Source organism: Lagenorhynchus albirostris, chromosome 16 (genome assembly GCF_949774975.1).
Source record: "Lagenorhynchus albirostris chromosome 16, mLagAlb1.1, whole genome shotgun sequence".
In the NCBI taxonomy this organism is placed as follows: domain Eukaryota; kingdom Metazoa; phylum Chordata; class Mammalia; order Artiodactyla; family Delphinidae; genus Lagenorhynchus; species Lagenorhynchus albirostris.
In genome coordinates, this window is record NC_083110.1 from 13,090,448 (window position 1) to 13,108,338 (window position 17,891).

The following is a 17,891-nucleotide window of genomic DNA, read 5'->3' on the forward strand; positions in this document are numbered from 1 at the left end:
AATTTTAGTTCCCCAACCAGGATCGAACCCAGGCCCTCGGGAGTGAAAGTGCAGAGTCCTAACTACTGGACCACTGGGGAATTCTGAAAGATGCCCTATTATTAACTTCTTAAGCCAGTGGGGTACCTTCATCACAACTAATAAACCAATGTTGACACATTATTATTAACTCAGGTCCACACGTTATCTGGATTTCCTGAGGTTTCGCCTAATGTCCTTTTCCTGTTTCAGGAACCCATTTAGGATACCACATGCTATTTAGTTTTCATGTCTCCTTAGGCACCTCTTGGCTGAGATAGTTCCTCAAACTTCCTTGTTTTTGATGACCTTGTCAGTTTTAAGGTGTGTTGATCAGGTATTTTATAGACAGACTGTCCCTCTACTGTCTGATGTTTTCCACGTGGTTAGACTGGGGTGATTCGTTTTGAGGAGGAAGACTACAGAGGTAAAGGGCCCTTCTCATCACATCGTATCAAGGGTACATACTACTGACATGACTGACCACTGTCGATGCTGACCTTGATCTCCCAGATGAGGCAGTGCCTGTCAAGTTTTTCCTCCGTAAAGGTACTTTTTTTAAATAGCTAAGAAGTTTTTTTTATTATTATTTAGTTAGTTATTTTATTTATTTTTGGCTGTGTCGGGTCTTAGTTGCGGCACGCGAGATCTTCCTTGTGGTGCGCGGGCTTCTCTCTAGTTGTGGCACACAGGCCCCAGGGAGCCCGGGCTCTGTAGCTGTGGTGCACGGGTTCCAGAGGGCGTGGACTCTGCAGTTTGCAGCACGTGGGCTCTAGTTGAGGTGCGCGAGCTCAGTAGTTGTGGCGCGCAGGCTTGGCTGGCCCCCGGCGTGTGGGATCTTAGTTCCCTGACCAGGTATTGAACTCGCGCCCCCTTCATTGTAAGGTGGATTTTTTTACCACTGGACCACCAGGAAAGTCCCAAGGTACTCTTTTTTTCCCCCCTCCCTTTTACACTGTATTCTTTGCAAGGAAGTCCCTATCTTTAGCCCACATTTAAAGAGTAGGGAGCTATTTCCACTTCCGTGAAGATGGAATCTCTATGTCAATTATTTGGAATTCTTCTGTATAGGTGATTTCTCTCTTCTCCCGTGTTTATTTACTCAGTCAGGCATTTGTTTATATCAGTGTGAACCAATGCATATTTGTTTTCTGTTTGGGTTATAACCTAATATTACATTATTTATTTCATTGCTCGAACTGTTCCAGTTTGGGCCTTTGGGAGCACTTTCAGTTTCCTCCTGCGTCTCTTGGACCTATCCTCATCTTTCCGTTTTTTGACCTTCTCCTAACTTTCTGGCATTACCAGACTGTCCACGTTCATCTTGTATGTTCCCTGCCCAAGGCCCTAGAAACATCCATTTCTTCCAGGAGCCCTAGTTCTCTTCATTGGAGAACGGAATTAGAAACCAAGATCTGGGTGGTGGGTGTGCCTGTGGCTAGTGGGATGTAGATCCTTTTTAAAACGTCAGTATTCGCCATGGCTGATGTAGGCATAGGAAAATATGTTAACTGGGAATGTCTTTTTCTCAGGCTATATCAAATAGTGAACAACCTGAAAAAAATTGTTGAAAAAATAATCCTGTCCCTCTATATAATCCACACATAAGCAAGCAGAAGATTTTTCAGAAGTACTGGGAAATGTACCTTTCAATCAAATTGTGAGATCGCCCTCAAAATATTCCAAGTCAGTGAAAATGCAAGACTGCCAATGCCAATGTTAACCAGAAATGGTAAGGGAAGAAGAAAAGCCAAAATGCTTCAAATGGAAATGAAAACTATACAAACAGCATAATTCCACTAGAGAAGTGATTAGATATTCTTAATACGGAGAAGCACAAGTTCTTCCAACAAAAAATAAAGTGAAAAGAAAACTTGAAAATTCAGATTGTGCTAATGTATTATGTATCCAATGGACTAGATCAGAATAGGAGTAATTCTACCGCCAAATAGGAGATTATAATCTACTTTGATGATATTATAGAACTTAAAATACGATACAAATGTTCTCACTAAGGCTGGCTGAGAGAAAAAAAAAATCTAGGTGTTACTTATTATGATGTAGTTTAAGGGAAAAACCAACTAGCTTGTCTATACAAGCAAGCCCCACATTACAGGAACAGGGCCAGCGAAAGCCAAAATTCTGTGCATGGAATAAAATCTTCCTGCAGAGTATTTGTTAACCATAGAAGTTAATATTCCCAACCAAGGCCTCACTTTTGTTTTTTTCTTTCTTCAATGACCACAACACTATATTTAATGAACTGGAAGTTACACGCCTGTAGGTTTAAATAAATCAAAGAGAACATGAATTTATATTAGCATGAATCAGCATCACGATCAACTATAAAAGCCTCCCTCCTTCTTGCTTCTTCCTAACTCATGACTTCCTTTTACATCAATAAATCAGAAAGCAAAGACAACCTTTATCACGGTAACGAAATCCAAGTGCTATTTGGGGAAAACTGAGAGGCGGCTAGGGAGAGAAGCTTCTGGAGAGACCTCAAGGCCACTGCAGAGCAGGAGAAACAGATTCAGGAACATCCTCGGGGCAAGAACAGCTGAGGACTGCGCTGTGGATCCACAACACAAAGTCCTTTTGGTTCGCACACAGCCCCTCTTCCCCCCGTCACATGCCAGAGCGTGCCGGCCCCAAGAGGACAAAAGCTGCCACACTTCGTGTTGGACTTTTTAAAAATCACCCCTCTTACAAAAACAAAAAGTCACAGCAGCACAGTGCTTGGGCTCGATCCTAAACTCACAAACCCAAGCCCCTCCTGCCTGCCGCTACCCACGGCCACCCGCGAGGCTGCAGCATTTCCCCTCGGTCAACCTGAAGGGCGTCCCTGGTGTCTAATGATTACAAACAGACAAAATGAGATGTCACCCTAACCTGAAGCTGTTTTACTGTCCGAAGCCACAAAACCTTTATTGCTGCCACCCTTCTAAGCCGTCACCTCACTGTATTCTGTGCGAAAGTGCTCCGCCACCGCCCTTCCCCCCTCCCCACACACGTTTTTCCCCAACTCTGTTGAAAATCTCTTTACCAGCGCGCACAAGAACGTCAGCCTGGACACTTCAGTCACAAGACACGATCCCTTGGCCGACTACCTTTGCTTTCCTCCCTCCACCCCACTTGCCCACACACACCCCCTCCGGCCCCCTGCTTCCTCTTTCTTCCCTGCTGGATCATTTACTTGCCCTCCTGGCCCGAAAGCCCCATGCTGTGCGGGTACCGAGCCAGAGACCCTGGGGAGAGAGTTTTTCAGGGTCAGATGAACACAAGCACGCCTTTGAGGGAAAGGCTTCTGAGGGGCAAAGCCAGAGGCAGAAGCGCAGCCAGTTCCTTCTTGCACGGCCTGCCTGCTAGGGCCGAGGCCCGCTCACCCACCAGTGGAAATAGCAGGACGCAGCTCGTGCTCGAAAGAACACAGGCTTTGTGTGAAGCAAGACACGCCCTGCCTGGCCACGGCCACTTCCTGGCCACGTGACCAGTAGCTACAGACCCACCAAATGACTGCTTCCTCAATTTTAACACGACGCCTGCGTTAATTATTCTGAGGATAAAAAGGAGATGAGGTATGTAGACCATAATGAGAGAACCCATAAAAGATATGCTATGGTGCATCTCAGAAATCTGTCCAAGGTTTTTGTCAAACCACCGGCACTTAAAATCATAGTCAAAGACAGTCTTTTCAAAAAGGTTTTTTAGAGTTAAGTTACTTTTTTGGTTCCAGAAAACCACCAGCTGACACTGTTTTAAAATTGCAAGCTAAGACTCAGTTGTGATAGCACTGATCGTTTCTGGTGTTTTTGGACAACACGTGACCACCCTCTGTTTACAAGCTTTTCAGATGCTAGAAGGGAATGTACTCAGGGATACGTTAAATACAGCAGAAACAGAGGTAGCTGAGAACACGTACTCACCAGGTGATATCGGCCGGCTAGAACTGGGAGAAGGTGTGTAAGGAATCGGGCTGGACACAGTGCGAGGTCTTAATCCTTGTGCAGACATCTCGTTAAAATACCTAAGAGGAGTGAAGGAGATGGTTAGAGCTGCCTGCTTTGCAGTAGTTCCTAAGAAAGCTCCTATGAAAAAATGTTTGGGGTTCACATCTTGAGGTCAAACTCCTGAATGTTTAGAAATCAATGCTGCAGTGAGGAGACACGTATAATATGGACCCCAGAGCCATGCTGTTCCACTGCTTGGCAAAGCTCTCTCCCCAGGGGCACAGGTGAGGGAATCCGGGGTGTTTTCGCTCAGGATGGAGGCCTGGTGACAGAGCTGCGTCATGCAACAGAGAGGACCAGGCTTTTCTCCATCACATTATAGCTATGTAGACATTCACCACCACTGTCCCAAGAATTAGACAAATCCACGTTCTAGTGGCTACCTGTAAACTGTTACTTGAAAGGCAAAACCAAACAAGCCCTCTGAGACGCATATCATCGAATTGGAGATAATGTGATCCTGTGAAATGGATGTCAATTGTCCACAAGGCAGGGCTTGCTTAACTAACAGTCACGTGTTCAAATGCAGAACGTGGAATATAATAAATGACACATGGGCTGAGCACCTCTGCAGGTCACGCCGTGCCGGGTCTGACTTATTACTGGATTCGGAAGTCACATCAGGCCGCACTTTGTGAACAAGCACAGAGAGCTGAGGAGGAGGAATTTCTGCTTGAGAGACTCCCTAATAAGCGATCCTTCCCAGCCCTTCTGGCCAAAGGAAGGAATGGCCACATGTGCAGGCGTTTCTATCCCAGGAAACATCTCAGCCCTGATATGCAACCAGTTCACGTGAGGAACTTTTAACACAGGTATTCCTATGCTAGTTTATTCAACTCGAAGAAAACCAGACTCCCAAGGTTTTTTTTTTTTTTTTTGCGGTACGCGGGCCTCTCACTGTTGTGGCCTCTCCTGTTGCGGAGCACAGGCTCTGGACGCGCAGGCTCAGTGGCCACGGCTCATGGGCCCGGCTGCTCTGCGGCATGTGGGATCTTCCCGGACCGGGGAACGAACCCGTGTCCCCTGCATCAGCAGGCGGACTCTCAACCACTGCGCCACCAGGGAAGCCCTAGACTCCCAAGTTTGGCATGCACCTCTCAACGAGCTATCTACCAGCAATTCTTCCTACTCTCTTTAGCATGGCCCACCACGGTGCCACCAGGCTGGACCTCTTGTATTCTACAGCCAGGGGGGTGGCTAAGACCGCCTCTTGGTCTTTAAGGAATTAAACACACTTGTAGACGTCTCAAGTGTCTGACTATTTTCTTCCTCCCAAATCTGACATCATCATTCCCAGTAGAGAGAGCAGATGTCTTTATTCAACAGCTGTACTCTACCTGGGATAATCTGACCTCAAAAGGTAAGGCAAACCTTCTGGAGTGAATACCAATCCTGGAAAAAAAAAAATTTATCTGGAAAGCCTGAAGTAGCTTCAGTGTTGTCACCACAGTCAGAGAAACTGTCCCCCAGAGTATGTCGTAATCAAAATCAAGCACAGGGTACCGTGTGTGTTAATACATGCTCTGCTCCATGTCTTAAAGTAGTTAAAAAAGTAGTTAATAAGTTATCTACTATTGTAGCTTATGTTTTCAATGAAATGGTTTTCAGAGGATAAGAGTTTCAGACAGAATGAGACACTGTCAGAAGCAGATCAGTGAAATTCAGAGTTAAGGTTGAAAGTTTTATGATAGAAACTTCTAAGAAAGAATCCTCTTTATTCTTTTCAAATGAGGAGGATATTTTTTAAAAAAACAGATCTAAGTCTTTTTTATAAAGTTTTTTAAATTATAAAAGTAGATCGGGAATTCCCTGGTGGTCCAATGGTTAGGACTCTGTGCTCTTACTGCTGAGGGCCTGGGTTCCATCCCTGGTCGGGGAACTAAGACCTTGTAAGCTGTGCAGTACAGCTCAAAAAAAAGACTAGATCTTCATTATAGAAAAATTTACATTTTTCATGAAACGATAATACCACAGCAAATACTGTCCACAGCAAATTAATCAAAAGCCCCTCCCTGGTGACGCAGTGGTTGAGAGTCCGCCTGCCGATGCAGGGGACACAGGTTCATGTCCCGGTCCGGGAAGATCCCACATGCCGCGGAGCGTCTGGACCTGTGAGCCATGGCTGCTGAGCCTGCACGTCCGGAGACTGTGCTCTGCAATGCGAGAGGCCACAGCAGTGAGAGGCCCGCGTACCGCACGGAAAAAAAGCCTTGTTAGCCCTCTGGAGCTATTCAATAAGAGAAACAGAGTGCTGATCTGCTAACACTGCCCACATGCGTTCAAACAACGTGCTCTGGCATCGACAGCCTGTACTAGTCCTCACAGCCATTGGCAGACCCTGGTCTGAGGCACTGGCTGCCCAGCACAGGTAGATGTTGCTTATCTTAACGATCACCTCACTCCCAAGCACAGAGGAGGAGGGCAGGTGGGGAAGGAAAGGAAAATCTGGGTGAGCAAGGAGAACTGAGCCGTGTCCTCTAGTTAACCAAAGGATGCCTCTCTTATGCCGGCCCATTTCCCAGAGGGCCAGTGAGGGGACTTGACATTGCGACCTGAGCAGATAAATGCACTGCGTGAGTTCTGTTTTTGAAAACCAGCTGCAAAAAGGTTGAAGTTACCAAGTGTGATAAACCAAAGCCTCTGGCTTTCAACAACTTCCACCCACCCCGCCGTGGACTCTTTCGCCCCCCGGATGTATTTGCTTCCTCAGGCTGTGCCGCGCACCGCCTGCTCACCTGTACCTAGGGATTAAGATATGCGCCCATGCTCCAGGATGGGATGATTCAACGACACCTGCAAACGCTGCCTCCTGACACAAAACCCGCCTCCATGTCTGTCCCACTGAGTAATTTGGGAAAGGCCATTTTTTGTGTGTCTTTTTGTGTTTAAGGAGGACGGTCAAACTTCTTCATTTATCCCATTCTCAGCATCCGCACTGAGGCCACAGTCCCTGCCATCTGCTGCCTCCTCTTACAGGAGGTGAAGAGGGGCTGGAGCCTGGGCTGCTGCTTTCCCGAGGCTCTTGAGACACGCACGCACCTTTCGTCATCCATCTCTAAGCTGGACTCGCTCTCGGAGAGCTGCCGACACAGGGCCTCTCTTCTCTCCATCTCCCTCTGCAGCTTCCTCTGCAGCCTCAGGTTCTCTTCCCTCATGTGGCGTTCCTCCTCCAGATACTGCGCCATCTTCTCGGAATCTGAAAGGCCAGAGTTCTCAGTTAAACCACGGTCCGTGCAGTCACAGTACACGCTTCAAAAAGACGGTGGTCCAGCTCCTGTGCCACAGACCAAGAAGTGCTGAAAGACAGCCATTCTCACTCTCCCACACACAGATGAGATCTGGATTTCAAGTTTATCCCAGGTACCAAGGTTGACCCACGATGCGCATTTAGAAAAACATACGAAAAGCAGTGCTGTCAGGTTAGGCATCTTCCATCCTGCTTCCCTGCAGTCTAAAGGGCTTTATGTAGAGGAAGGAATGCTGGAGCTACGTGTGGCCTGAGCAGCTCCCAGAGCTCCCTCTATACTGCTGGAGCGGAGAGGCAACGGGGTCCAGCTGGGGAAACAGACTCAGCCCACGGGGCTCCCCTCCAGGCACCAGTTCTGCTGTCTGTCAACTCCAGACACAGCGGGGTAAGTCACCTATGGGAGCACACCCACGGGTCACACTTGTTAGCACACCCCCCAGCGCACTGGGAGGTGCGGGGCGCGGGGGGGGAAACGGTTTGCACACGGAGAACCAGTGTACTCAGCGTGCTAGGTAACAGTTATACATCTTTTTATAAAACTAGAAACTGACATAACAAGCAACTTTAGATCAATATTTCAAATCAGTCTAGTTTTTGGTGTTTGTGTTACTGCTTCCTGACTTACGCACAGTCTTTCGGAGTCAGACAGCAGGTAAAGACATACATGCAGCCAGGAGCTCAGCATGGCACCGTGCTTATGACAAATACCCCTTCCTTGGGAGCTGCCCCGTATGCAGAGAGGTCTCTGCTACAGCGCCGGCCAGAGCTAACCAGCCCCAGGGCGAGACACTGGACCCAGGCTAAGCCGGCCAGATCATCCTTCCTGCGAATCTGAAATGTGGAACTGATACCTTCCTGGGGCTCTGGAATCTCGTTCTGCTGAGTTGCCTGGACCCACTGTAACCCCTGCCCTTCTGAGTGACCCTGTGCAGGACTCTGTGGCGCCCTCTAGCGTCCTTCCAGGCAATGGGAAAACATGACCCTCCCCGCTGTCCTGTGTTGTCACTAAGGATCTTGAATACTTAACTTGGTATCTTGAATATCCTTATTTCAGAAATTCAAATGGAAATACCAACATTATTAAACATTATATTCCTGGGCCATTTTCAATCTAACCAGAAACCCTGCTGTCTAATCCAGATGCAAAAATCACTTTAATGGAAGGCATGCTGGGAAAATATTTACAAAGTACACTTTTAATATAAATGATTTAAGTTATTTCATCCCAAATATGTCAGCAGACGGAATTTTTCACTTGCTCTACAGGCATCGCTACATTGACCTCTTGGAGTATCTACTGTTTCTAGACGAGAGGGACAGTTGTCGGAGGAGGTTGCCTTTCTTTTCCATAAATAGGAAAGCTTCGCAGAACTAAGGATTCATGAGGCTTTGAGAATAATTACTTAAGAGGAAACACTGTCTTTCAAAGAAAATGGCAATCCTCTAGCATCTGGGGAAACCAGCAGGGGGATCCTTCAACAATAAGCTACCGACAAGAACATCAGTCACCAGGGGTGATGGCTGAAAAGACCTCCTGGCAGTCTGGCAATTAACCCAGAAGCTGGAGGCCGGAGAAGGCGCCAGGCCCACAGCCTCTGGGAGTGAGAGACCCAGGCACAGATGGCTGACGCCGTGGCATTCCTTGGGTGCCCTCTGCTGGCTACCGCACACCTGACTTCAAAAGACCATAGATTTACTCTCAGGAGTCTTCCTCTTTCTCCCACAAAGAGCTCCCTAGGACTCAGGGTCCTGAGGTTATGTTGCCCCCATCTTCAGCCATCTCACAGCAGTTAGTCAAAGACAGTGTCAACTGAGGGTGACTTACGGACAGTCTCCCAAGAGACGAGTCCTACCTGATCCCAAGGTGGCCTGTACCTTTTAAATTCCCTTTCAGGTTTATGGCTAGAAAATACCAGCCGTATTGGATGGGGTGCCCAGACCCCATCCAAACCACTTAAATCAGAAACCCTGAGGATGAAGCCTCTCCACTGGTCTACCAAAAACTCCCCAGGGGACTCTAATGTCAGTTGAGAGCTACTGGGAGAGCGGTTCAAGTTCAGACACAGCTGGACTTGGGGGACAGGGACCAAGTGCCCCAGGAGCTTTCAAAGTGGACAAGGTTATCCAACCTAAGGAGGCAGAGGCAGGTGGATGAGGAAAGCCATTAACTCATACTCTACACCCAACCCAAAGCTACTGTGTGCAGCTAAGTGCCACGGCCTTCCCTGTCCTCACAGAATCCAAACAGTACTTTGCAGAAGCCTCTGCTGACATCCGCAGTCTCTCCAGAGACCAAACAGTACAGTAGGAAGGAAGTAGAGGAAGTAAGATATTCTTCCCAAATTTCTTCTAAAAATGTTGTCTGGGGAACAACAAGGCAAGTCTATACAAGAAAGAAAAATATAAACTGACAGCAGTGGAAAGAGTTCAGAAAGGGGCTCACAAGACCTGTGTCTGTCCAACACAGCAAAAACTCAAAAAATATCCTAACCTAAAGCAACTAATATTTGAGAACTCCTTGATTTGTTTTCACGGAATACACATCCATTATGGTTCTCAAGCCGGGGTACATATCAGAATCACCTCTATTTAAAAAATACAGAGGACCAGGCTCCACCCCTAGAGTAAAAGCCCAGGGCTTCCCTGGTGGCGCAGTGGCTGAGAGTCCGCCTGCTGATGCAGGGGACGCGGGTTCGTGCCCCAGTCCGGGAGGATCCCACATGCCACGGAGCGGCTGGGCCTGTGAGCCATGGCTGCTGAGCCTGCGCGTCCGGAGCCTGTGCTCCACAACGGGAGAGACCACAACAGTGAGAGGCCCACGTAACACACACACACACACACACACACACACACACACACAAAAAAGCCCAGAACCCTGGATGGTGTTAGACAGGACAGTGGACTCCCAAAGATGTCTGCATCCTAATCCCTGGAGCCCGTGTCCAGGTTGCCTTCCATGGCAAAAGAGACTTGCAGGTGTGATTAAATTAAGGACCTTGAGATGGGAACTCATCCTGGATTATCTGTCTGGGCCCGAGGCAATCAAGAGTCCTTACACAGGGAAGGCAGGAGGGTCAGAGGGAAAAGATGTGACAAGAAGCAGAGGTGGGACTGGTACCAATGCAAAGGAGTCATGAGCCAGAGAACGCAGAAGCTGGAACAAGCAAGGACACGGATTCTCCCTTAGAGCCTTTTACAAGGAACCAGCCCTGCTGACACCTTGATTTTAGCCCAGTGAGACCTATTTTGAACCCAGGCCTCCAAAAAACATGATATCATAAATTTGTGTTGTTTGAAATCACTAAGTTTGTGCTCATCTGTTAACAGCGGCAACAGGAAACTGACCACACTGTACTTCTTAAAGGCTCCCAGGAGAACCTTGATGCACCCATCCCAGATGCACTACTGCACTAGAACTTGAAATCAGCTTCGGAGAAGAAAACATAAAGATAAGAAGCGCTGAAATGTTAAATGCACATTTCATCTGACTCAGCAAATCCACGCCGTGGAATTTACCCTGAAGATGTTCGTGCACAGGTATCAAACGTTTGTACAGAGATGTTCGCTATGGTTGTAGCATCACCACCCAAAGGGGTCTGTTGGTATGGATGAGTTAAATAAGTTACAGTGTATCCATACACTCAAATACTACAGAGCCTTTAACAGGGGGAGTGGACTCCCCTGGCGGTCCAGTGGTTAAGACTCCGTGCTTCCAAAGCACAGGGCGTGGGTTCAATTTCTGGTCGGGGAACTAGGATCCCACATGCCACACGGTGCGGCCAAAAGATTAAAAAAAAGGGGGCAGGGGGAGTAAGGCAGCTCTGTATATATTGGCAGAGAAAAAACTATAAGACATAGTGAGTGAAAAGAAAAATGCAAAAGGGTATGTTCATTGTGCTACTATTTGTATAAAAGAAATCTATACAGGGCTTCCCTGGTGGCGCAGTGGTTGAGAGTCCGCCTGCCGATGCAGGGGACGTGGGTTCGTGCCCTGGTCCTGGAAGATCCCACGTGCCGCGGAGCGGCTGGGCCCGTGAGCCACGGCCGCTGAGCCTGCGCGTCTGGAGCCTGTGCTCCACAATGGGAGAGGCCACAAGAGTGAGAGGCCCGCGTACCGCAAAAAAAAAAAAAAAAAAAAAAAAAGAAGTCTATACACACACACACACACCTGAAAAATATGTTAATTGTGAGAACTGGGCGGCTGGGGATCAGGGGTGAAAGGGAGACTTATTTTTCCCCTGCATACCTTTCACTGTATTATCTATTCAAATAAATTGAACGGCCTAAAAACCAAAACAGAAGAAACCCAAGTGAATGCAGAGTGATGTAATCAAGTGTCCAGAAATTAGTTCCTTTGATTTCCAAAAATAAAAAGGAGAGATTTCAAAAGCATTTATTCCTCAACCACCATGAACAATCGTTAGCTGAGGCCAAATTTCGGTAGTGAAGAAGATAAACACTGTTTTCTGCCTAATGCCCCCAAAGTACACTGAGGTCTCCTGCACTGCTTCTGTTAGCACCATCCGAGGGGTGAACACCAGGGAGAAGGTTAGAAATAGTAACACTGATATAAAATAGATAACTAATGGGGACCTACTGTATAGCACAGGGACCTCTACTCAATATTATGTAACGACCTTATACAGGAAAAGAATCCAAAAAAAAAAGAGTGGATATATGTATATGAATAACTGATTCACTTTGCTGTACCACAGAAACTAACACAACACTGTAAATCAACTATACTCCAATAAAAATTTATTTAAAAAAAAAAGAAAGAAATAGTACCTCTGATTCTGGACCATCCTGAAATTATGTGATTTTCTAGAAGTATTCTAAACTATTTGCCCTGCCCTACTGTAATTTTTTTTTAAATAATCTATTCCAGGATGACAGACATATAAATATGTACTAGCAATGAAACACAATATGAATTTGATTTATACAAATTCAATAGTAAATATAGGTAAAACTCTATACTTGGTAAGTGGATTAATTCTGTGGACAGACGACCAGTGACACCAAGGCTACGTACGCTGTAACTGGGCAGCTCTCAGTTGCTTCTTCAGCCTCTCCACTTCATTCTTTAAAAACCTGATGTGTCGCATCATGTTTTCTGGAGAGTCGATCTCCATGGAGATGTCTCTAGGCGATGGGGGAGCGGACACCGGCTGGTCTAATTTCTCCTGCAGGATTCTTCATTGAAAAGAAAATTCCAACAATGAAAAACAGTTTGCCTTTAAAACACAAAACGTTGATTTGATGCTCACCATCGTCTATTTAAGAAATACATGAATAAGTTCTCAGCAATCAGAAAAATAAATAAATAAAAGACAAAAACAACAAATTCTAGCCGGGAGGTTCATTAACAGCATGCCCATGTTAATCGCCAAAACTCAGTGAATTGTTTGACTCCTGTGCCCATTTTCCATCAACGTCTGGTCGCCCCTACCTGACAGTCAAGTCCGGGGGCAGAGCTGAAGGAGCCACCTTCCTTTTTCTCCTTTCAAATGGCCACTGGTAATTAAGCCTTAATGAAAAAAACGTCTGTAACACTGGCTTCTGATTATCATGCCGGAATACACTGGGCAATCAGAATGATCCGCTGACTAAATGGTCCACAGGCTTGGGTTGGAGGGAACGGCCACACTGGAGGAATTTCCTCTCAAGGCTTTCAGTTGAAACTTACAGACTATGACCCTCCTTGGAGAGTGACATCATGTAAAGAGACTGACTTCTCAACTGCCCTCCTGAAAAACCAATCCTGAAGGTATGGCAAACTGGACCGAAGGCCCTTTGCTTCAGGCCACACACAGCAAAGGTAAAAAGAGTTAAAAAAACAAAAACAAAATGTACTGGGTTAATAACTGGTGGTTGCCACCTTCTCTACCAATGATCATTATTTTGAAGCACATAAAACATGAATATTCTACAAAGTGACAATTTCATACTGTTCGATGCAATAATTTGGTACTTATATATATATAACCTCCCACTGCTTTTTAAAAAGGAAGACAGAGTGGCAACAGACCTCTCTGCCCCTTTTTATAAGCTGCTGGGAAATTTCTGGTTTCGTTTGGTTTTCACCTTTTTACCTTTGAGTTTACCCAAGTGCAAACTGTGAATTACCTTCAGGCCTTGTTGAGAAACCTAGTAGGTTAAATATTGTAATGGTCCCCCCATCTATTATATGAAATGATTTTTCAAGCTTCAATTTATTAGCACTACTGTAATAAGGCAAAACACAGCTGATTCAACTACTGCTTGCATAATTCCGTATAGATACACCTCAGATTGTCAGTTTTCTTAAGCCTGTGGTATGGCTCTATGTTGCAAATCTTGAGATGAACTCAATTTACGGATGTTTATCCAAACCAAGTACTTATGGCAAATGTCTCTGGCTAGCAAACAGAAGATCGTGGTGAAGGAGATGAATGAATATTTTCAAGGAGCTCCCTTTCTACACCCAGACACACATCCCACCCACAGAACCTCCTGCCATTATTCAGGCTCCGCTCCACCCACCCCAAAGCACACAGTACCTAAATCTAAGGGCCCAACCGGAGCTTGCACACAGGGGTTCAAGAAATATGTGCTGCTGAGTATTCCATATCCATGTATATACGTTTAACACCAAGAACCCTAACCTTAAATATGTACCAGTATTTCTTTATAGCAAGTCTTAAAACACACAGATGATCGTTTTTCTATCAAAATCCCAGCCTTCCTCATGAAGTACCTTCTAGAAATGTGTGATACTTCACAGTACCCAGCACATAGCCGAAGCACTTGAGAAAATGAGTGGGGAAGCCAGTTCAATTAGGTAAAAAGCTGGAACTGCAACCATCCTCTCGAACAACAGAGGTGAACAATAGCTCCTTAATGAAGTTTCTTCACAGGATTTAATACCAAATGAAAAGAAATTTTACCGGGTCAGTGAGGGAGAAGTATAAAGAAGTGACCAACAGGAGGACAGGCTATCAACATTTTTTCCACTTGTCAAATTAAAATGATGTGCATCAAGGAATTAAAATGTCCCATTGTCATTCCTCGGTCACACCCAGCAAGCTACCCCACTCCTCCAACACACACGTACGTACAGAACACCGAACAGCAAGACTAAACGAACCGCTTTTCAGCTTCAAGTTTATCCATCCTTTTCCAGAGACGATTCACTAGTGCTTCCTGTTCTTGTTCCAAAGTATTTTCAAGGTCAATCTTCTCTCGTCTCAGCTGAAGGAAGGAAAACAGTTTTGCTGAGAATTGTAGACCACTTCAACTTCGTTAATTAGATTCTTTTTGATTGGACCATTAGGACCCCTTTCCATGGAGAAAACTGCAAAGGAATGGCCAACTTTCTAGCACAGGTGCATTAAGCGCATCTAGTTCTTAAACCTTAATTGAGAACATCGAGACAGGTTCATTCTTTGATGTTAAAGCTTAATTGCTATCTGGTACGTGAATCACAGTGGTTGCCTCAGCATTTATTCAAGGCACGTGGAAAGTCTTCCTTAAAGAGGGTTTGAGGAGTTCTGCTTACTAGTTGTCCCAGGACTTAGCTGGGTTTGTCCCCCCAGTCCTGCATGTAGTTCAACATTAAACCAGAAAGGTTATAGTGCTATTTATATAAATAACTCAAATACCTGAAGACAATTCTACGTAGTGGTTAATTGGTACACATAAATATGTCCTAAGATATAAAAAGCATATGCAAAAAGGATAAACGCCGAATTCACAATACAGGTTACCTACGGTGAGGTAGGGAAGAAGGAAAATTTGATTTGGGGGGGTGGGGTGGGCAGTTGCAGAGGGAACCCCGAACTGCATTCTACTTCATAAAAAGAAGCAATACGCGGAAGCAATTAATTTAATCCACTAAGGTAAAGCAATATGCAAATATAGAGAACAATGTCAGGCACTGGTTAATAGGGATGATATAACAGGGAACTAAGGAGTCAGAAATGTCTGCCCTCAGGGGCCTTACATTGTGGTGGGGGCCAAGACAGTAAACGAAACAAATTATAGACTCTGGTAGAGGGTGAGAGAGAGAGGAAGAGAAAGAGGGCTAGTGAGGGGGGTAGGAAGTGCCACGATGAACAGACTTCACAGAGCCGGGGAGAGGGAATGTGTGATATCATTCTTTGTATTTGTCTATATGCTTGAGATGTTAAGTACCTTTAACAGGAATCTTTTTTAAAAGGGGGAAAAGGTTGTGTTACTGCCCCATGCTGTCTCTTCAACCAATAGCAGTTTACCTTTTCAATCACAGGCTCAAAAAATTCTTTTTGTTTGCACAGTTGTAAAGACGTCGAAGTAGCAGAGTTCGTATCTTTTTAGCAGGTTATTTCTCTTTGATCAAAGATCCCTACATATACAGTAAAGAGAGACCAATTCCCTGGACAAAAGGTAGTCTTTTAAAGCAACCAAAGCAGACAGACCTTACTGCACAAGTGAATGAGCCAAGATCACACAGAGTCAACTGGAAACACAGCCTCGGTACTTTCTTCGCATGGGAAAAGGCAGAGGAGTCACTGAGTCGGAAGCATTCTGTGCTGAAGCTTGGAGCCGCCTAATGCACAAATGCTCTTCAAGATATTAAACGGTTCCTACCCGCAGTGAGGAGGAGAAACCCAGGAACACCTCGCAGAACTCCTAAGAACCTTGGCGATCCTCTGACCACATTTTGGGCCAAGCTTTGAAGTACAATTCACAGCCATTTACTTAAAGAAACAAAATGCCATGGCATCTACCCTTTAAGGACTCTATTCCCAGGTTTAACTAAAACATGATAGGGGGTACTTGGTAGGTGAGAAAAAAATTCAAGCAAGGCATCATTTCGTAGTAGAGATGCCTGGTAGAAACTTATGCCCAACGACTTTTAATTTTAGAGTCATCATGCACCATGCTAATCAGTAACCCTGAAAAGCCAAGTCAAGACAAAGCTCTCTTTGCCCACGTATAACTGACTTGGCGTGTGGCTTTGAGTAGGTACTCACCTGCCCTCATCTACGCTGGCCTTGATGACGGCCGAGGTCCCTTCCGGGGCCACCCACTCTATCATTCTCTGTCAGTCTCAAGAGGGCAGCTGTCTTCAGTCTGAACTAGCTCCGTAAGAGATTTTTAGAACCAGAAGCAGCAAGAGAAATCATCTAAATCCACCCTTTCATTTAAGAGCTGAGGAAACCACTGGCCCGGGAGATGGTGTGACTCAGGAAAAGTGATGGATGCTGCCAGGAGAGGAATGGGTATCAGTCACCATGGTGACCAAAAGAGTTGGGTCCCACCCAACCAGCGAGTTCAGAGCATCTTGAGGGGCAAGTAGGATTTGGGGTATATTATCCAATAATACTTGGGAGTAGCCGATTTGGGTGTTTCATTACACAGGCTGGCAGTGCTATGGGAGTCCATATTCTCTCTGGCCTTAGAAAGAACAGGGCTTCCAGTCTTGTTTTTTCAGCTAAAAAAATCTTAACTTTTCAGCATTGCTGAGGAGCTCTTACACTAAAGACCAGAGAGGTTAGAGGAAACGGTACTAATTATGATCATGATTAATTCCCCCTGAAGTTCTTTATCAGAGCTGCCCTTCCATCTCCTGTCCATCTAATCCCACAGCCTAAAAAGAGTCCACACCAGTACTATCAATTCGGACAGAAGTAGATTTTCAGTGCTTGCATTGCCCTGAGATCAAACAACCCTCAAATCTGACGGTATATGTTAAATTTACAGCGTGCAAAGTCAGAAATTCTTGCTGGAATGGAAACAGCAGCCCAGCGCTGCATTCCTTGCCTGTGCAGATGATCTTTTCTGTGCTGGTCTCCATCTGTAATACTCTCCCCCATCTCCTTCCTCATAATAGCTAACGGCCTTTTTAACTCAGTGTTCGCGCAACAGGCACCTACTCTCTTCCACTGCCAGACATTAACTTCTCAGGCTAACCCAAGCCCCTTCTGACTGCATAGTCTGTGAGCATGCGGCAGCAACGGATATAGTCGATTCGTCGAAGATTTATTTGAAAGGCTGCTTTGTAATTAAGTCAGGTCACAGTGGCCTCCCAGCCAAACTCTTTACTCCTCTTCAGTAGCCCTTCCTCCCACTGAAAGTTAATTAACGTGGCCCCAAGAGTTGTTATTATATTCCCCAAATAAATACACAACTTCTTTAATGGATAAACTTAGAGTGTAAAAAGAGAGCTGGCTGTCGGAATTCACAGCCCACCCTAGCTGTGTCTTTGCAGTGGGCAGACACTCACCACTAAAAAGGCAGAAAAAGGGGGCAGCCAAGAGACGGCTCCCAACACCATCGCACTTCTCTCTCAGCACAGCATTTTCCCATTTAAAGAGAGCCGTGATGCTGGGCTGGGGGGAGAGGGCGGAAGGGAGTGCTTGGCCAAAAAAAAGCCCGATGAGAACTTTACCATGACCACTGCGCTCAACGATAGAATTTTGAAAGGTTTTAGTGCACCTTTTCGAGCTACTTGGTTTTAGCCTAACTGCCATATTATCATCATTTCTATGGGAAAATATATGTTGAACCCCAAACATCTGACTGAAAAAACGAATTCTGGAAGGCAACCCATGACAACTAATCCACGTAAGGGCTACCATATACATGGAACA

General features: G+C 45.7%; 1 protein-coding gene across 4 annotated transcripts in view; it reads right to left on the minus strand.

Annotated features, from left to right (window-relative positions):
• Nucleotides 1-17,891, minus strand: part of CCDC6 (coiled-coil domain containing 6) — a 144,134-nt gene that overhangs the window by 42,510 nt on the left and 83,733 nt on the right. For all 4 annotated transcript variants that reach the window (XM_060127170.1, XM_060127168.1, XM_060127169.1 and 1 more), the window contains exons 4-7: nucleotides 14,405-14,508; nucleotides 12,311-12,471; nucleotides 7,068-7,224; nucleotides 3,945-4,045 (exon numbers count right to left, since the gene is read on the minus strand). In XM_060127170.1, the coding sequence (XP_059983153.1) occupies nucleotides 3,945-4,045; nucleotides 7,068-7,224; nucleotides 12,311-12,471; nucleotides 14,405-14,508 (523 nt within the window). The remainder of the gene's footprint in view (nucleotides 1-3,944; nucleotides 4,046-7,067; nucleotides 7,225-12,310; nucleotides 12,472-14,404; nucleotides 14,509-17,891) is intronic.